This window comes from Gouania willdenowi, chromosome 15 (assembly GCF_900634775.1).
Source record: "Gouania willdenowi chromosome 15, fGouWil2.1, whole genome shotgun sequence".
Lineage (NCBI taxonomy): Eukaryota > Metazoa > Chordata > Actinopteri > Blenniiformes > Gobiesocidae > Gouania > Gouania willdenowi.
In genome coordinates, this window is record NC_041058.1 from 27,315,326 (window position 1) to 27,334,835 (window position 19,510).

The 19,510-nt window shown below is 38.9% G+C and overlaps 1 protein-coding gene across 2 annotated transcripts in view; it reads right to left on the minus strand.

The window, feature by feature from the left end:
* Positions 1-19,510, minus strand: part of inpp5a (inositol polyphosphate-5-phosphatase A) — a 243,586-nt gene that overhangs the window by 77,823 nt on the left and 146,253 nt on the right. For both annotated transcript variants that reach the window (XM_028467693.1, XM_028467694.1), the window contains exons 7-8: positions 10,962-11,014; positions 9,231-9,350 (exon numbers count right to left, since the gene is read on the minus strand). In XM_028467693.1, the coding sequence (XP_028323494.1) occupies positions 9,231-9,350; positions 10,962-11,014 (173 nt within the window). The remainder of the gene's footprint in view (positions 1-9,230; positions 9,351-10,961; positions 11,015-19,510) is intronic.

A 19,510-nucleotide genomic window follows, 5' to 3' on the forward strand; every position in this document is an offset into this window, starting at 1 on the left:
CACGCTGAATTAGGATTTTCAAAGGAAATGTCCCTGGATACATGTCTATGCAGATTCACAATGGTTTTGTGTGTACAATGTTTTCCTGGATTTAAGATTATGCCATTTTCCACAAGTCTTTATACATGAGGCACTGGTGTTAGCATGCATGTACTGTGAGTGATTAGGCTCTGCCATTTAAAATCAGGTGTTCTTATTGTTTATTAAACTTTTAATAATCAGTTTGAAACTTGAAAAGCTCAGAGTGTCAAATAATCATTTTTATTGAACAAATGGGGTATAGTTTAATCAAGTGAGCAAGCAAGCTAACACATTTATAATGCCACGTTGTCGTAAAAAGAGACATTAAATTTATTCATTCATTCATTCCAGGGTCCGTTCATGACTCCCGGATCTTAAGGGAGTCAACACTGTTACATAAACTTGTGCAGGGTATGACAACGGTACTTTCTAATCATGTTTATAAACTCTATTTTGCAGAAGCTCTGACCCAAACTGTATTACAATAAAACTCACTGATCAGAGTGTTGTCCGTTTATAACAAGGGTATACAAATAAAATTCAAGAAGGTCCAGTAAGCAAAAACGTCTTGAAGCACAGGTCTGGAAAATATGAATGTCTAATCATAATGTGTATATTATATCTAAGTAGCCTGGTAGTTATGTCAACATCCACAAATGTTGGGGCCCGCTGTCCTCCGGGCTGTGCTGGCATCGTAGGGTGTCTCATGTCGGCGCGTGGGTGATTGGGGGTGTCTTCCGTGGGGGGGGTTCTCTGTTGGCAACGTTGGTGTGGGGTTGCGGTGCCTGGCTGGGGGTGCATGGGTTCGCCTGCCTATCGGTTTTAATTACACCTCAACACACCACCCCCCGGAGGGTGGGACCACCACTTCCACCCTCCGGAGCTATTGCAGCACATACACATATATACACAGGCTGGATGGGGAGCACAGCTCCCCTCCATCCACCCTTATTTAATAGCACTTCATACATTCACTAAACACAAACATTCACTCAGGGGATAGGTGGTGGGTAACTTCACACATTTGGGCCTGTCGGGTGGGGGCCCGGCCCCTCTGTTGATGGCTGGGCCGCCGTGTGGGGATCAGGAGGGTGCGGTCGGGCGTGGCGGGGCAGTGGGTCTCTGGGGGGCGTGGAGGGGTGTTGCTGGGGACTTTCTTTGCGGGTTCTCCCCGGCCTGGTGGGGCGTGGGGGTGCCCCTCCTCTACGGGTGGGGCTTGGTGCTTGTCTCGTCTCCTGGTTGCCTTGGGGGCGCGCCTCATGGCGTGTTGGTCTGGGGCGGCCTGCCACGCCATTGTGGGGGGTGGGCGTGCTGGGGGGTGCTGGCGTCTGCGCCGGGGTTGGGGCGGGGTTGCTTGGCGCTCAGGGGTGGTGCTCTTTGCTGGGGGGCAGCTCTAGCTGTTCCGGCGGTTGAGGTCGGCATCGGCTGCTTGGTAGGTCTGTCCTGCAATCTGCGGGCTGGCGGGTGGGTGGGTTCTGCGCATTTGGCTGGGGGCTGCTGCTCCGCATTGGTTGTGTGCCGTTGGGGTGCCTCTCTCCCGCGGTGGCGGCCGCCGGTCGCTCTTGCGCAGGGGGGGGCATTGCCCTGTGGCTTGCGCTGTCTGGTGGGGGGCTGGGCCTGGGCTGCTGTTCTTGCACTGGTTGGGCCGGTGCTGGCGGGGGTCTTCAGGGGCGGATGGTGCGGGCCGCGCCCTGCCATGCCTGCGGGTGTGGCGCCGGGTGCCCCTGGCTTGGGCGGCGCCCTGTTTGCCGGGCTCTGGCCATCTGCTCGGCATGGGCCTTGACTCCTCTGCTGGGGTCTCGGGCGGGGCGCTCTCTGGGCCCTCCCCTCGGGGGTTGGGTGCTTGAGTGTGGGTGGGTGGGTGGGGGGGGAGATGCTGGTGGGGGGCCTTGGGGTTGGGGTCGGTGGCGGGATGCGCTGGGTGCTTGGCTGCTTGGGGCTTCCTCGGATGTGTGTGTGGGGGGCGGTGGCTGCCTCTCGGCCTGGGATCTTGGGGGCGTCTGGGGGGTTGCTCGGCCATGGGGGGTGGCCTGGGGCTCCCTGGCTCCCACTCTTTCTGCTGGCCTGGCTGCATCTGCGGGCCTGGGGCAGTTCCTGGGTTTTTGCACATATACTGGTATACGATGCACTGGCACGCCTTGGGATGTGGGATAAAACTCATACTGGGCTTAACTTTAGACACGTTAATCCCAAATACCTGCTTTAGGTACTACCACTCACTCATTTCCCCTGTCCACAGCCACCACCATTATAGCTAAGCTTCACACCTGTCACTACACTGGCTTGATTACACAACATAATAAGAACAATATATTCTACAACTTCACATCTCACCCTCGCTGTATAACAATCTATTCTTCCCCACCCTTTTTATTTCCTATCTCGAGTCTCTCCTCCCTGCTCCCTTTCCCCTCCCCCTCCCCCTCCACTTAGGTGTAACACTGCTCTCCCTTTTTATATCCTCCCTATAATAAAATATTTCTTACCCTTCCTTAGGGAGGGCTGGTGATGGTCACAATTGAGCAATAAAATAAATCAATTTATTTTATTGCATGCGTTGTAGACCTTTGACAGCATGTGCAGACAAGGAAAAAAAAAAAAAAAACATCCACAAATTATTATTTTAACTGACTGATAAAATCTTCTTTTCGAGGGCTGCTTTATAGGACAAGGACAAGAAGTTCCAAAACATCTGATTTTGACCAAATCTAGCCGACAAAACAAGTATGTAAGACAATTTTAAACCAAATGGCAAATTCTAAAAGAAGAAATATGAACTAATTAAATAGTCTTCCTTCTCTCCTAATAATTATAGTAATTACCACATAAAATACAAAAAATACATCAAAATTAATAAATAGCACAAACCTTAGACCCCTCATAATGATTGATCACATATAACATAATCATATGGAAGAACTGATCAATCAATAATCTTGGACTTAATTGATATTGCTTTAATCAGCAGGAAATTTCATCTTTAATTCAACTGTGTGACAACTTAGATTTGTAAATGCGTCGCCTTCTAATAAAAACTTATGTTACATATAAACTTTTAAATATCTACATGATTTTGACGGTCAGATTAAAGTGTATGTCTTATCGCTAGCCTCCTTGCTGTGAGACAGAGCTAATGTTTTGACTTTGACAATCAGAATATATTGAGTACACGCTATAGAACATAACACACGTCCCAGTGGATGAAAAAGAAGCTATTCTCCATGTCAAGTAAAAAGAGGGACGAGATAACGATCCACGATCAAGGCTGGAGGTGACGTACCCTTGGCCCTGTTGGTTCGGACAATGGTCTTTAGGCGCGTTTAGAAAGGGTGTCCAGACCCCAGCTGTGCTCGATGAGTGCTTGTTTTTCTATTGACTTGTTATTCTTGTTGATTCATATTCTGTTTGTTTAAAGTCTGCTATTAAACCACTGACTGAATCAAAAGCAAAGCAAAGCCATCTGATTCTGTCTCTCTGATCAATCTCAGGTTTGGACAACTTGTAGAGTAACTTTTTATTTGCTAACAGTTTCAAATTAAGAGAAAAATATGGATTAAAAGTGAAAATTGTTAATTTTACACATATTAAACACGTTTAATGAACAACTCCAGAGGCTCACTGTCTTCCTCTTTTATTTCGAACTCTTCCTTGTTTATGATGAAAACTGAATTCTAGCTTATCGTGTCAGGATTTTAAATCTAATTTACAAAACTTCATTTATAAATTATGATATGTATATATTGTGTACAAAATGTGTATATTAAAATTATATACATTTACAAATTTACATAAATGATTTAAAATCCAAGACACTCATAAACATGTTGTTAGTCAGTAAATGTGTGGCTCAGGATCCTGGTGGACTGGTCATACTGGGACAGCTTAATTCCATAGATTCCATGTTTCTTGAAAACTTTTATGTTTGTTTCAAAATGTCATTTCACATCGGCCATTTTGCCACGGTTTCTGAACAAATTAGACGGACTGGTTTAGTGCTACCCATGGGAAGTATAAACAGAACTGAGTCCCTCTTTTCCATATTAAATGCTGTTTTTTTTTTTTTTACATTTTGTTTGGCTAAGAGCCATTTGTTCCTTTTTTTTAGCACTGCTTTGTCTCACCTTACTCTTTCTCAACTTCCTTTGATGCTATCATCTTAGTCTCTCTGCTCAGCTCCGTGCACTATATATCTCTCTTTCTCCAGCACTGTCATCTGTTTCTTCTACTTTTCCTAGTTTCTTGAGGTACTTGCAGATAAACACAGTTTAGCAGTTAAAGAGCCAAAAAGGAAAAGGCTTATCAGACGTGTTCTCAATGGGCTGTAAGCTGCATTAATAAACCTTGGCCACAGATAGGGTGCAAGTATGATTTCTTGGCAATGGAGCTTGTCCCTTCTGGTGCTATCATGTGATTTAGCTTTCTGGCAGGCTGCCTTCATGGATCTCAGCTGGTTGTGTGTTTGGCAGTGCCCCCCACCTTTACTTACTGGGTCTCCCTTCCCGTAGTGAGAGATTAGAGCTCAGAGAATGAAAGAGAGAGTACGAAGAGGGGAGCGTAGGATTCTTGGCTTTGGATATGCTCCTGTCCCTTCGCCTGCTTTACTTCTGGGGGTAGGAGTCAGAGTCACAATGGCCAAAACGATAGTTCCCAACCAGCCGCTGAATGGGAACACTGTTGGTGGTAGCGCTTCATTCAAAACCTGGCCCGGGCACATTGTCCCCCATGATTGGCGGAGGAGAATGGAGTTTGCTGGTGGCTGCCAAAAGGTTACGAGCCTCAGTGAAAGGACCGACCCATTATTCACTGCCCTTTACAGAGCCCGTGGACCCTTTGTGCTTCTCCTCCCTTTTCATAGCATTGCAAACATTTTCTTACTCTGGTGTTCCGGATCTGTGCCTGATAGCATTTTCAAAAGTGAGCAACAAAGACGTGATCATACATGAGATAATCAAAAATCAAGAGTTGTTTTTCAAATTTACCCTACCTCTGTGAAAAGAAAACCTTCTGATGGTATATCACAAAAAGCAAAACAAGAGGATTTATTAGGAGGGAGCTTGGAAACTGCAACAATGCCAACACAGTGTCTATTCAATACCTTCAGCCACCCAAGTAAAGCTTTAACACTATTACGTTAGCAGGACCTTTACAAATAAATCACCTGAAAAGATGATGAAAGCAGAACAAACACTAAAGAAACACAATGACCAAGGTCTTTTCCAAACCTAATTTCTCAAGTAAATCCAGGTAAGTTACAATGTCATAAAAGCTGCTAAAGCAGTGCTATCTCTAGAATGTTTCAGTGTTCATTAAAGAGCATTCTTTCATCAAATCAGGAATGAAGTGAGAGTGAAATATAGCCTTGGAGGAAATACTTTGAAAAGCACCTCATTACTCAGGCAGAACAGACAGGCTGCTGATAATGTATGCCACTCTTCTATGCATGTACTTATTTAAAGTGGAGGTGGCAGGGAGCTACAGTATGTCATGCATTCTTATGTCACGAGAATGGGAGTTTACCTGCTGCAAGGTGGGTACAAGGCTTTTATTCTGTGTTAGCATGGACAGGTAGGGGGCAGGGGTTGCACTTGTACTCTATCAACCAGCTCAGTTTGCAAATGGATCTGCCATAAATCACAGAGTGGACTATGAATGGAAACGAACGGCATGTTTATACAGAAGGTGGCTTTACTCCGTCTGAGGAGGGGAACTTTTACAATTGCCATTTTTATACCACTTGGAAGCACCATTCTGCAAAGGATATTGTGACGTTAGAGTAGTTTGGAAGTCGTAGCATAAGACATCTATTAAATTGACAATAATGATCTATGAAACCTAGTTTCTGTTATATAAAATAAGGAAAATACTGTCCCATGAAACATTCTGCCCAGACTTGGGAAAGCCCGCAGCCCCTACACAACACTCCATATCACCTAAAAATGTGCTTATGCTGCCAAAAACCAAGTCAGATTTTTTCACAAGGGATGTTTGAGAAAAATCTGCATTGTATTCTGGGCAAATAAAATAACAAACAAGAAACTTTTCATGAAGACTGTCTGCTGAGACATGATCACAGAAATTAAACATTGTTGTCCAATATTGAATGCCCCCAGAGAGCATCTCCAATGTGGTCAATGTGGAACACCATGAGGGAAAAGGAAATGTTGCTGGTCTAAGACCACCTGCCGCAGAACTATGGAAGCTAACATTCTGAAGATGGTGCTGTCATCGGCACGTTATGCCAAACAGTGGGTCAAGAGTAAAGATGATTCCTTCTACTACCTGCGTTGAAATGTCCTTGGGCAAGACACTGAACCCTAAGTTGCTCCCAGTGGTTGACCAGCGCCTTGCATGGCAGCTTCTGTCCCATTGGTGTGTGAATAGGTGAATGAGTTGATATAGTAAAGCGCTTTGGGACTACTTCAGTGTAGTCATACAAGCACTATATAAATCAAGTCCATTTACCATTTACTACTATATTGGGTTAGTAATATAGTAGTAGTAGAACACTCAGTGATGAACAAAACATAATCAATTGGCTGCTCCACCTTATACCTGCAGATGATATGATAGGTATGTTTATTTGGAGATTCTGTAAGATTGAATTATTTCTGAAATAATGAGGTGCTTATAACTGTTTTATGATTATATACAGTATTTTTAAGGTCTTATAACAGTATATAGGAAATATTGTTAATGACATGCTACATAATCAATGCTTTTGTTGTAAAATAAGTAAAAGTGGAAATCAAGGTTCTGTGTGTGCAGCACTTAAAGTTATGTACACTAAAATGAGTAGAGCTGTCTATATACAGTATATATGTATTTAATATATTGCATTATTGATTTATGTGTCTATATTTATATGTATTATAATATTAAACACAAAACTGGTCATTATAGTTCTTGTCTTATTAGACTAATAGCAAAAAGAGTAATCAGAACTCAGTCCAATAGCAGGACTATTTGACATCTAGCTATTATAATTGAAAATCTTTTTTATATCTAAAAATGTATTTAAAAATAAATAAATAAATAAATAATAATTGAGAAATCATTAAATAGTTGCTGAATTAAATATCTCTATTATAAGTGGCCTCGGAGGGTTTCAGCCATTGATAAGAATATATATATCAATGTCTGTTGGCCAGACAATCTGCAGCTCCATAGGCGGAGCTTGAGATTCTTGCCAGGGGGGGCAGCAAAAAAATAAAAATAACTACCAATCTAACTGTTTTTATTATCATCAATTCTGTGACATTAGAAAATAAATAAAATATAAAATGCAGCTTGAAATGTTCAGCACCAACTGTAACTAAGAATGAGAGTAAAAATGCTCACATTAAGCAGCGTTATTATTTATTATGTTCTACATGATATATCATACAACACTGGATACAGTGCTTTAATATGGGAGGTACAGGTTAACATGGAGGGACAGACTTGCTGGCAGTTGTGAATCACTAAGTTAAACAACAGGTAGGAGAGAATAAAAGGTTCCATAAGGATTAAAAGCATTTAAAAGTCCAACAACATGGATTATGGCATTAAAAGTAAGCAGTGGCTATCAGTAAGTTTAGGTCATTTGATAGGTGCACCACGTGACTTAAAATTCTGTCAGTTTTATTTTAGCTCATATTTTAGCCCTAACCCTCCAATGTTTATTTTTCTTTGTATATGTATTTTTAAAGGTGAAATTTGCCATGTTAAATATGTTAAAATGAAAAAATATGCACGTCAAAAGTGGGTGTCGAACCCACAGCAGCGGAAGGAAAGTCAGGTGTTTTAGACCACTCTGCCATCCGCTAGAGGTTAAAACACAGGCACATTACGCTTATGCAGAAAAGGTCCGGCAACGTCATCTTTCATAATACGGGGGGCAAACTCTGCGTATGTGCAGCTCATATGAAAATGTGGCATAATTAAAAAAAAAAAAAAAACTGTAAAGTTGAGGGTGAAAAAGCAAAGTTTAATGACAACTGGATCGACATGTAGCCTGTGCGTACAGGTGGGAATGTGAAATGGAAGCTGTTACTAGCTTTAGTTCAAAAAGGTCTCTAAAGGTGATTGTTTGTGGCAACAGCATATCATTACACACTGCACTGTTGTGTTTTAAACCTGGTCTGCAGAGAGCGGACACTTAGCAGTGAAGAATTGAGGATAAAAAAATATAACAAGCAGAGGAATTTCAAGATGTGGTAACAGAAGGCAAAATAAAAGAATGTCACGTCTTCTATTGTGTAAAGTCCACTGCCTGATACAACAGCTGCAAGAAGGTTCGATATTTGTGATTGTGATGAATTGTAAATTACTGAGAGGGCTGATCACTTTGAATCTGTTCATTACTTCAGCGCAGACACACACACAAACAAAGCTGCCTTTCATTTTTTCAACTTAGATATCTAAACAGCCAATGTTGTGATATTTTTTATATTTTTAAACCAGAAGAAGAATAATATATCAGAGAAATGTTTGGTATAAGTCTGAAGAAATTCACTTTCTCTTACTACAACATAGTATCATGATGAACCATCGTAAATCTACACTGGGATGTCATTGATACACCATCTCTCATATAAGTCTATATCATTTTTCCTCCACCAGGAATTAAACAGCTCTGTGGGCAAAAACATCAAAATAGCCCGCTTACAGTAGCCCTTTTTTCTGTTCCTGCCATCATTACCATCTACAGCACATTGAAGACACTTTGAATATATCTTTCACAAAAGTCTAATAGGAATGATGTCCCTCTTAATATGAGGGACATGATGAAGGTTGGCCTGCTGAAAAAATTGTGGGTCTCATTCAGAGTTCAAAAATAAAAAAAAGATCTCACCTTGGAGCATGGAATGTGAGAAACAGGGTCCAAAAAAGAGGAAATTGCAGAAAATGGGGGGGTTCACTGAGCATGTAGTAAGTCCCAATGCTTCTGCAGCAGCTGACAGATGTAATCCCACACCAAGCAGGTTCAGCTATTGTATACTTCTCTAAATCTGACTCAGCCTGAATTCAAAGACAGGGAGAGCTTCTGTTACCAACTTCTCTATATTGAAATAATCTAATGTAGCACTAAATTCAATAAGAGGTAGCTAACATTAGTAATATTCCATACAATACTGCTGTCCAAATTAATATAAACCTTTGACGTTAGACCTGTTGTCACTGTTGTGATCTCATACTGTAAAACCCATAAACTTTAATAGGTACAGTACCTGTCCAAAACATATCCCAGGGCCTTCTGCCTGGTCCCAGAGTAGACCGAGGGGCTCTTCTCCCAGGCTACAAGGTTGGAGGCATCATGGAAAAGATGAATGTTGACCAGATCAAAGACACTGGAAAAAAAGGGCAGAATATTTTATTTTATTTATTTATTTTCTACGGAGCCCCAGACATGACATGGTAAAGAAGAAGAAAATAAATAAAATAAAATAAATTTTCTTCACTATGTCATGTCTGGGGCTCCACACTTTTCCAGAAATCATAGAATAGTACACATTATCACATAAAAGATAGAAAAACAGTGCAGGAAAAGGCAGAAAACACAAAGAGATTATATTATATATAATGATAACCTAAGATAAATGATTAAAATTGTAAAACATTCATTAAGATTCAAAAACTATCAAAAACATAAGAAATTGTAAAGGGTTTGTGAATATCTCAATGTCCAATAATTCACCAGAATACTCATGTTGTAGCATTTCAAAGTAAACCTTTCTGCAAGGTGTTGGTAATTATTCTATAATTTATGGATTGTACATCAAGTGCATCGATAAAGATTTGAGAAATGATCATGTCCCATATTTTCCTTCACAGATCATGAAAGACTGACATGTCATTGAGGGATATAATGATTGGTTTCATTTGACTAAATTCACAGTGATTTTTGCAGTGATTTTATTTGAATGAATCTTTTATAAACTTAGTAGGGATATAGGGACATCAGCACAAAACTAGCATAGTAAGATCAACTATCATTTACTGTTGCATATGATCCTCCTGTGACCAAAAGGGCTGCATTTTCTTCCTACACAGTGTACTTTATAGTGTAATATTATTTTTAGACTTTTTGGAACATAAAAATCACATTTCTAAACAATAAAGCTCTGTTTTAAATTTAAAGAAGAAACACTATTAATACTGTTTTTAAATGACAGCCCCAGGGAGTTAGAAAATGGGAATCAACAATACTAGTTTGAGCAGATCACCTGTCAAAGATGTAAATGTAAGCAAGATAATGATAGAAGGAGGTGAATCATTTACATGGGAAATTAAGCAAATCAACTCAATTAAACAACTCTGCCATTGACTACTATCTGCTTCCTTTCACTGTACTATTACAGAAACAGTTTGACTTTGTGTCATAAACTCTCTCCTTTTTGTTTTTCTTCCCAGTGATGATTAAGAGGACTAGATGTGATCTCCTGTGTGTTATTTAGTCGTGACATCCAAAGCGAATGAATAAATGTACGGTATGGACTATCATTTATCTCATCTGTGATCTGATCTGCTATCCCTCACTAGCCTCTTCTTGTCTGCCACTCATGTCAAACGTTGCTCTCCTATTAAATGCTTACCGTTTTAGCTCTTTAGTTCTCATGTCATCCCTTTATTAGATTACACCCCCCTCTCCGCTGCTCCGCACACTATAACCGATACAGCTGTATGCAGCCCACCGCAGGTTCAATTGCTTGTAATGTTTTGTGTCATCTGTCATATGCAACTGCTGGATGTAACACAATTACATGTAATCGAATCGCAGCTCACTCCTGCCACACACTGTCTAAAGACGACTCGGCTATGTTACTAAGCCTCTCTCCCTGATGTGTCCAATGTGGTTGGATCTTTATCACAACCCTGGCTTGTTCAGTCGGATTTATTCGGGGTTGAGCAATGATGAGGTGGGATGTGTCATTGTGGAGGGGCTGATGATGAAAACTCACCAGTCAGGTAGAGCCCATCGGGTTCTGATGAATCCTTTTCTGGACCACTTGCACTGCAAGAACAGAGAGACACTATTTATCATGATAATAGGAGAATGACACAGTGTAGATTTCAAAACAACAGATCTCAGTCAACTCACAGCATCTGCCAAATGTGAAAATAAACTTTGGTTTGTTTGCCTATAAAAGATTGAGTCCTCAATCTTCTAAATGAAAACTTATTCAAGCTCATTAAGAAATGGTTTTACAAGGAAAGGTCAGCAGTTCATCACAAGGGTATCTCACACAAACAAATATAGTGGCAGCTACCGATTGTGCAAGTGGGGAGCCAACACAAAGCAGAAAACAACCACATTATTACAGCCCCTGACAGGACAGTATGTGTGAGTGTGAAGAGAAACAGATAACTCATAATAAGCTGTACATGCCTGAAATGGCATTGCTTTTGAGCAAAACCCCATCAAAATTGCCACATACTGTATATCTAAATGTAACCTTTTAATTAAGGGAGTGAATATTATCTCAGTAACTTTTGGAAGTTGTTTTTTTTACTTTAATTAATTAAGAAAGATAAATATTAATTATGATTCAGTTATAGATTTTTAGGAATTCAAAATAACAAGGACTGACTATGCAGAAGCCTGTATACTTCCAGAATGTGAACAATATTTATAATTTTTCCTTTATTTATCCATGATGCTTTATATTTATTATTATTATTATTATTATTATTATTATTAATATTAATATTATTATTAATATTAATATTGTTACTGGTTTGTTTTTGTTTTTTTGTTCTTTTTCTGTTCTTCACACCAACTGTCAAGTTAAATTCCTTGTGCTGTTTTTAAACTGTACTTGGCAAATAAAAACCTTTCTGATTCTGATTAAGAAAGATTAGAGTGTTTTAGAAAAGGAGAGTTGCTCCTTCCTGCAGACTGTTCTGGCTCAGCAGCTAGCTAAATTGAAAAGAGCTTTTAAAAAAAAAAACTTTTGAACGGATGTGAATGTTCAAGGTTGAAATTTATGCAGCAGTTCTCTAACACTACTCTAACACTTTATTTTAACTGGCTGTCTACCATTTTTAGTCATATCAGACTCATTGTACTTGTTTTGTGCTTTCCTTTGTTAAAACAAATGCAATTACACATTTCACATTAATAAATGTGAATTTTTTTGAATAAACTATTTCTGTGCTATAAATCGATGATTAAGTGCATTTAAAATTTCACAAGATTAGATTAATTATGATTAATTACGCTCATATTTGGATTTAATTAGTTATTTTTTTTATCGATTCGCACCTGAAGTTTACAAAATAAAAATATATCTAAACGTCAGACGGTCAGAAAATATTTGTTGTTTAATTATATATATATATATATATATATATATATATATATATATATATATATATATATATATATATAAATTAGAGAGTGTGTGGAAAATTAACAAGAAAAGTCTTGGTCCCAACCCCCGTGACATGACCGAAAATGATAAAAAAAACTATAGAAATCAATCAATTCAGGAGACACTAAACCAGTGTGTTTGGTTATATATATAATTTTTTCAATTATATATATATATATATATATATATATATATATATATATATATATATATATATATATATATATATATATATCCAAAAACAACACACAATATTAAATAACTGTATTTCTATACTTTCCCTTTGTGAAATATAAATATAGTTCAACTAAAATGCAGTAGAAGAAAAATATCTGAACTCAAACATAATCAAAAACTAAAAATGTTTGGGGTCGATGGAAATTCTTGATATCAAAATTAGGTCACAATCCAAAAAAGGTTGGAAATTAAATACTGTTTCTTTCCACTTATTTACAAAATGAGATTCTTTAAAATGTGTTATCACTCGTTCATTCCATCCTGCATTATGCTCCATAGTTGTTTAGAAAAGGGGTACTTGAGTCAAAAGTTTGAGAACCAGTGCTCTACGTGACCTTGGCTCAGAGAGACATTAGTGAGGAAAGTGAAAATATATTCTTGTTTGGAGTCTTTCGGTGTACACGGCGAGTAAAACAAGATGGATGACTGCAAATATCTGTTTTCCTACATGTGGAGGAGGCAAAAAAAGAAGTGAGTTTCATTGACAGCCGTTTTTTCTCCCGTTGATGTTGTGAATCAATGCCACTGATGTCTGACCTGTGCAGTACTTTTCCAGACAGACCGTAGGCAGGGCATTCAGTGCAGACATCTGATGGGATCCTTTGAGCCTGAAGCTAATTATTTAATCACAAATGCAGGGATGCTTCTCAAACAGCACATGATTCACCATGAAGCCAGTTATTATAACAGGGGGCAAATTGATGCTGCGAGTTTTCTCATTCTGAAGAGATAAACAAGTCTCTTTTTCCCACAGCTCTCTCTCTCCTGCTCGCCTTCAGATCTTCCTAACAGGGAGTTAACTGCAGTGATGAATAAACTAATTAGAGGCCAGGTCACATAATTACAAATTGACTAATTTTATTTAAAAAACTGATGCAAATTAAAGGGCTAAGAGGTTTTTGATTGCACCACACATCCTTCAATCTGCATTAGCAAAAGATTAACTGTACCAAATTGAATTACATTAGCATACTTGAATTAATCTATACTGCCTCAGCAGGATATATGGGCCCAATTATAACTCCCTGTCCTAATATTGTGACTTTGAAAAAAAGCTGATGGAATTAGAGCTAAGTGCAGCCAAACAGATTGACCTTACAAAGATACTTTAGTGAAGGAATAGATCAAAAGGATCAAGTGAAGCATGGGCACCTAATCGCACAGAAAGATGACACTTTATTCTGTTGCATGAAAAGTCGACTTGTTTACTCCGTGCGTGTTTGTCAAAGCAAGCGTTTGAGGATGAGGAGGGCTAAGATTAAGATTAAGAGATGGATCTCTTTGGAATGGGGGAAATGAGTTTGCTAACATGCTTTGACTGCCACCAGAGACGTTTAATCACAATTTAATTTAAAGAGCCATTAACTACAATTGCAGCATTAAAATCCATCACTTTCTTGACACCCTGCCGCAGATTGCCCCATTTTCTCCACATATGACTGATTGACCCTATCTCTGCTCATCGCCCACTTAAAAACACAATCACGGCCACTGCGTTATGTGCATAGGGTACGCAGTGAAGAAGTAAAGCTGCAATGGTAAAATACCAAAAAAACAGATGGTAGTGTAATACTTTGTACCACGGGACAAATGGAGATGATTATCTCATGCAGTCAATCAAAAAACATCAAAACAATGGTGTTCCTCTCTGTCGGCTGACATGATGACATCATTATTTGGTCCCTACAGCTGAGGCCCAAGCAGAGACGATGTCACAGATGGGCTCGGTGACCATTTAATGCCCTACAGAAACACAATCATTATTCTAAATACACAGAGGGATTCCCAAACTGAAGGAGTGTGATATATTTTGGATGTGAAAATAATTATAAAACGGAAGTTCATGTGCATCATTCATGCATGAAAGTGACAAGAAATAGGCAAACAAAAGAGTGGCAGGATGAAGACAGTGAGTGGAAATCTGAAGAAAAACTAAATGTATACTGTATACAAAAGGTTTCAATCAGACAACATGAACAGAGGTTATAAAACAATCTGGTTGATAAACTTTACAAATTCGGAAGTAGACCTTTTTTTACAAAAGAAAAGCCTTCAAAACTCCAAGTACCAGTGAGTAAATGTATGTAGATGGTTTATCTACCATGAACACATATTATTTCATAAGATTTTTATGTCCAGGCATGATGTTTTCAGACACATGGTAAACGGTGTTGTTATTTACCTCTATCTTTTATATTTTTAACCTGCTTGTATCTTATCTGATTTTATCTTGTTCTGTGAAGTGTCCTTGGGTGACCTGAAAGGCACTTTTATATTAAATGTATTATTATTATTATTATTATTATTATTATTATTATTATTAACTTCAAACTAAATATGTACAGGGATTTGACGGATTTTTAGCCATTTTGCTTTGCTTCTTATACAGTACACTGGTTGGAGACAATGCACACAACTGTTTGGTCATCTTCTGCAATGCTCAATGAAACAATTATTTATATAGCACTTTTCTAGAATAAAATCTCATTAAGCCAATTAAATTAAAAACAGATTAAACCACCGGGCAGCTGAAGTGCCTTTGATTTCATGTAAAAAAAAAGAGTCTAAAACAAGCTCTACGGAAAGGATTTCAACCCATTCTGTGAAAGAGACAGATAACCAAATTATTTTGCATACATTTATTATCTTAAAATTGTGGCGATGGAAAGGTTTTTCAACACAGTGTTTCAGTTAGTTTAGGCAGGCATATGCATGGTCCGATCATTGTTCTGATTTTAGTCCGTAGATTGGAGTGAACGCACTTTTAGCTCAGCACACAGAATTGTGGGTGACAATGTCATAAAATCTGCTCAACAACTACTGTGATCACATGTGAAAACTGCTTTAAAATACCAAATGTTGAAAGGAAAAAAAAATAAAAAAAATCCCACTTAGCTGCTGGGACCAAGAGAATCACGACATCTGGTCAATTATTCCCAGTTTTCTCAACATGTATGTTGTTGATTGAAGGAGAAACTGAGGCATTCAAAGGAAGCCCTATAAAATTAAGTACAGGAGAACATGCAAACCTGACATAAAGGTCATAGATCCAAACTTTTCTGCCACCTAAGCAAGTAGAGATCTAAAATGTTGTCATGCTTTATCTATTTCATGGACTACATCTGGCTGAAATGTTCAGGTCAGGTTTAGTAATACCATATGTCAGGTGTGACAGCTATAAAGAGTCAGTGTAAAAGGGGCGGGGTTAGTAGTGGAGGAATAAAAGGTCGTTCGTTTCTGAGTGACATTGGTTGACCTTCTATAGGTCAGTGACAGGGTCTACATGGGGGTGTACTGACCACCACCCACACACACTAAGCTTTAACCAAAACAAAAATTACAATAAATATAAAGTCACAAAAACTTCTAAAGTATCAACTGTAATCAACACACAGCATCTAAAACAGTGTTTACTGGTCTATCCTGGTTGATTCTTTAACCTGTGATATTTTAGCACACGTCTGACCCCCATAAATAATGTTGCTAGAAGGAGGTGAGGGAAGAGTCTGACGTTGGAGACGAGGGTCACACAAAACCCCCATGACAGAAATGCACAGTGAGTAATACACACAGACGCTGATTGATTTGAGCCCCAGGAGACGGTCACATTTATCTTTATTCCATCACTGAGGGAGCACTGCGCCTCACCAATGGTTTACACAACTGGGAGGAGAGTAAAGGTGCATTTATTGTGAGTGTGAATACAGATGTGCCATGACTGTTTTTTTTTGGTCATGAGTGAGAATGTATTATAAGAGGAGCTCTGCAGCAGTTTTTGGTTCAATCAGCCTCAGATTTTGGATGTGCTTTCATTTGAACATTAGCTGCTCATTTATGAGCTCCTTTGCAGTCTCATGGATCACAGCTGTCACCACCAACAGCATCTGTGTCACAGGTGTCCTGTTCGTGATAAATGCTCAGAGCATTTCACGAGCGATGCAGCTTTCAATGACTTCATCTCTTTAACACTGCGTCTATGAATCATGTGTGGCATTTAAATCAAAGGAGAAAAACATGAGAGAAGTTTACTTTGGTTAAAGCAGCACAGCTAATGATCGTAGCGTTTGATCAGAAAATCTTGCCTCCGATGCCTTGCGGGGAGGGGGGTGGCAGGGGGAGCATTGCCCCCCCAGTGGTCAAAAGTTTTCAATACAGTTTTTCCAAAATTCATTTGAAATTTTAAATAAAATTATTAATATAATGTACATAATATACAAATATTTTAAGTGTCATAAAAAACAGTGATGGTACAAAATACAAATTAATTAATTTGTTGGCGCTCGAGTCATGTGACAGTTCTTTTTCACAACGTGAAGTGACACTGCGCCCAGCAGTTTATGTATGGTACTGCAGCTGAAATGCAGCAGAAAGCGGCCACCGGCCTGATTTTATCATGAATTTACAACAATAATCTAAAAATGATCATTTATGACATGGTCAGCCTCACAGAGCTAAGACAGTAAGAAGTAATCAGGATGGAGCTGCTTTCTTCTTGTAAATAGAATGTGTTAATATGTTACATTTTTTTTCTTTCTTTTTTTTTTTACAGCAGTTTTACTGTGTTTTGGACTAGATGCTGGGATTCACTGGGTTTTTTTTATGTCTTCAGAATATTTTGATGGAATATATGGATTCAGTAAGACATGGCATGGCTTTAAAGAGTGCTGGCTTGTTTATGTCACCATTTTTTTTCCAAGCTTGACAAAATAATTTACTGTGTCAGCTGTGATGGTTGTGTCTTAGGATGGTTTATATTGGTAAAAATGGAAGATTCGAAGCTTTCAAACGGTATATGATACTTGTGATATGCTGCTGCATTTGAGAAGCATGCTGGGTGCCTGAAAGAAAAATAGTAACTGGCATTGGTGTTAATCTTTGCTTGGCATTTCTCTTTTTGTCGTGAATGATCGATAGCAAAGGCACATTAGGGTCTTGGTCATATACTTGTATTTACACTGACAAATCCCTATGATGCAATGTTCCTTTGGAAGCATGTGCTACAGCGTCAAACATATCAGTACATTAATTCCCACAGGGGGGGAAACTGAGGTGGACAAAACAACAGGAAATGACAAGCTGCCAAATCTATTACTGCAGCTTCTCAAAAAAATGCTCCCACAATTTTGTCCACTTTCTTCTTATTCAGCATTTGAATTAATGTCCCTGCTTCTCCCCACAGCACCCTTCTCTGCGCTCACAGCTATAACTCAAAGGAGGATAACGGAAGGAATGAATTCTTTGCATATGGAGAGGTTGTCACTTAAATCAGAATCAAACTAGATGGTGAAGCGGCCGTGAATGCACTGAGTGACTGGTTGTAATTTATTCCAGTGGTTCTCTAAATCTGTAACTCAGAGTTAAAGCACTTATAAAGGCACAAATAGGAAGCCTGTGTGGCTTAAAAAGCTTGGAAGTTGATTTGTTTGGGGAGAAAGGGATGGATTTGGCTGGATTTTATCATTCGAACTATTGTAAAATAGTGGATGCTAAACTCCCAGACTTGAATGCCGAGTATACTAAAGTATAAGTACATTAATGCTTAACAGTTATACGGTACTTAGCACATATGGAAGTATAAGGAAAGTCACTTTGCTTGGACAACAGTGGTGACGTGCGCAGGGGTAATAGGTGGTAAATCACTGACTTTTCAGTATCAAGACTTACAAAGCATGAAACGGTGATAGACTTGACACATGAGGATCAACACAATATTGATATTTTAAATTAGAAATAGCACAACATGGTGTCTTGATTGCTATTTGTAAATTTCTGTGCCTTGTTTTTTGGAACTGTGACATATTTCCAAAAAAAAAAAAAACGTAAAAATCGTTACTGTAAAATCACAATACTTTATGTGATTTAAATTGAATCGGCACCCAAAAATGGGGATTAAATTCAAACTGGGACAAAAGGGTATGGTCCCAGCCCTAATATATATACTTCAACATAATTTATCAACTTCAGCAGATATATATTGTAATCCAAAATGTTGGACAGTGAATTTCTTCTTCTCCTGGCTCTGTAAATGAGCTTTAGAAATACAGGAGCATGACGCTGGACTTCAGCCAATCAGAGATCTTTCTACAAACCGAGTGATCCCAGAAGCTGTTTTAAGCATTACTATTGGCTGCTCGTCAAAAGTCTGTGCATTCACAATCTGGGAGTAAGGAAAGTGTAATGGCATTTCTGTTATTTATCTATTCTTTTTATTTAAGTAGGGACAGTACATATCAATGAACATTCAACAAATGTAAATATGTCAGATTATAGCCATAGGCTAATTTCCATCTGATGTCCCTAGACAGGCTGATGTAAAAAAAAATTCACACTTAACAATAAAACAAGGCAAGACACAAAACAATAAACAAAATGATTACATACAGGACAACAAACATAGGGATCATAATGTACAGCAACTTTTAAATGGAACGCTGGGATCAGAAAAACGACACTATCAAGGGAATAGACAGGATGCTGTAAGGCAAAGAAAAGGACAGGGGAAAGAAAAGCAGTTCACATCCACGTACTCAGAGTTGGTACGTGAAAGGAGTGCATACAAATCCAAAAAAAAAAAAAAAAAAAAAAATTAAATTGGCTTTTGGCACAGCGGTTGCACGGCAAAGCAAGAGGAAAAATTAAGACCGAGGTGGAAAAACAACAGAATAAATGTGTTTAGGAGGAACAAACTCCGCGGAGGTTCCTCTGACTTGGTATGTGGGGGACTGCGCGTGATCCACTTTCAGTCCATGTGCAGTCTGCCCCACATACCGAGTCAGAGAGAGTGATAACAGATAAGATAAATCTGAAACATTATCTAAGGTGGATAGAACAGATGCGATTCATCTGCAGTGTGGATGTGGAATCTGTCTGCTCTGATCAGCTGGGCTCGGCTGCAGCAC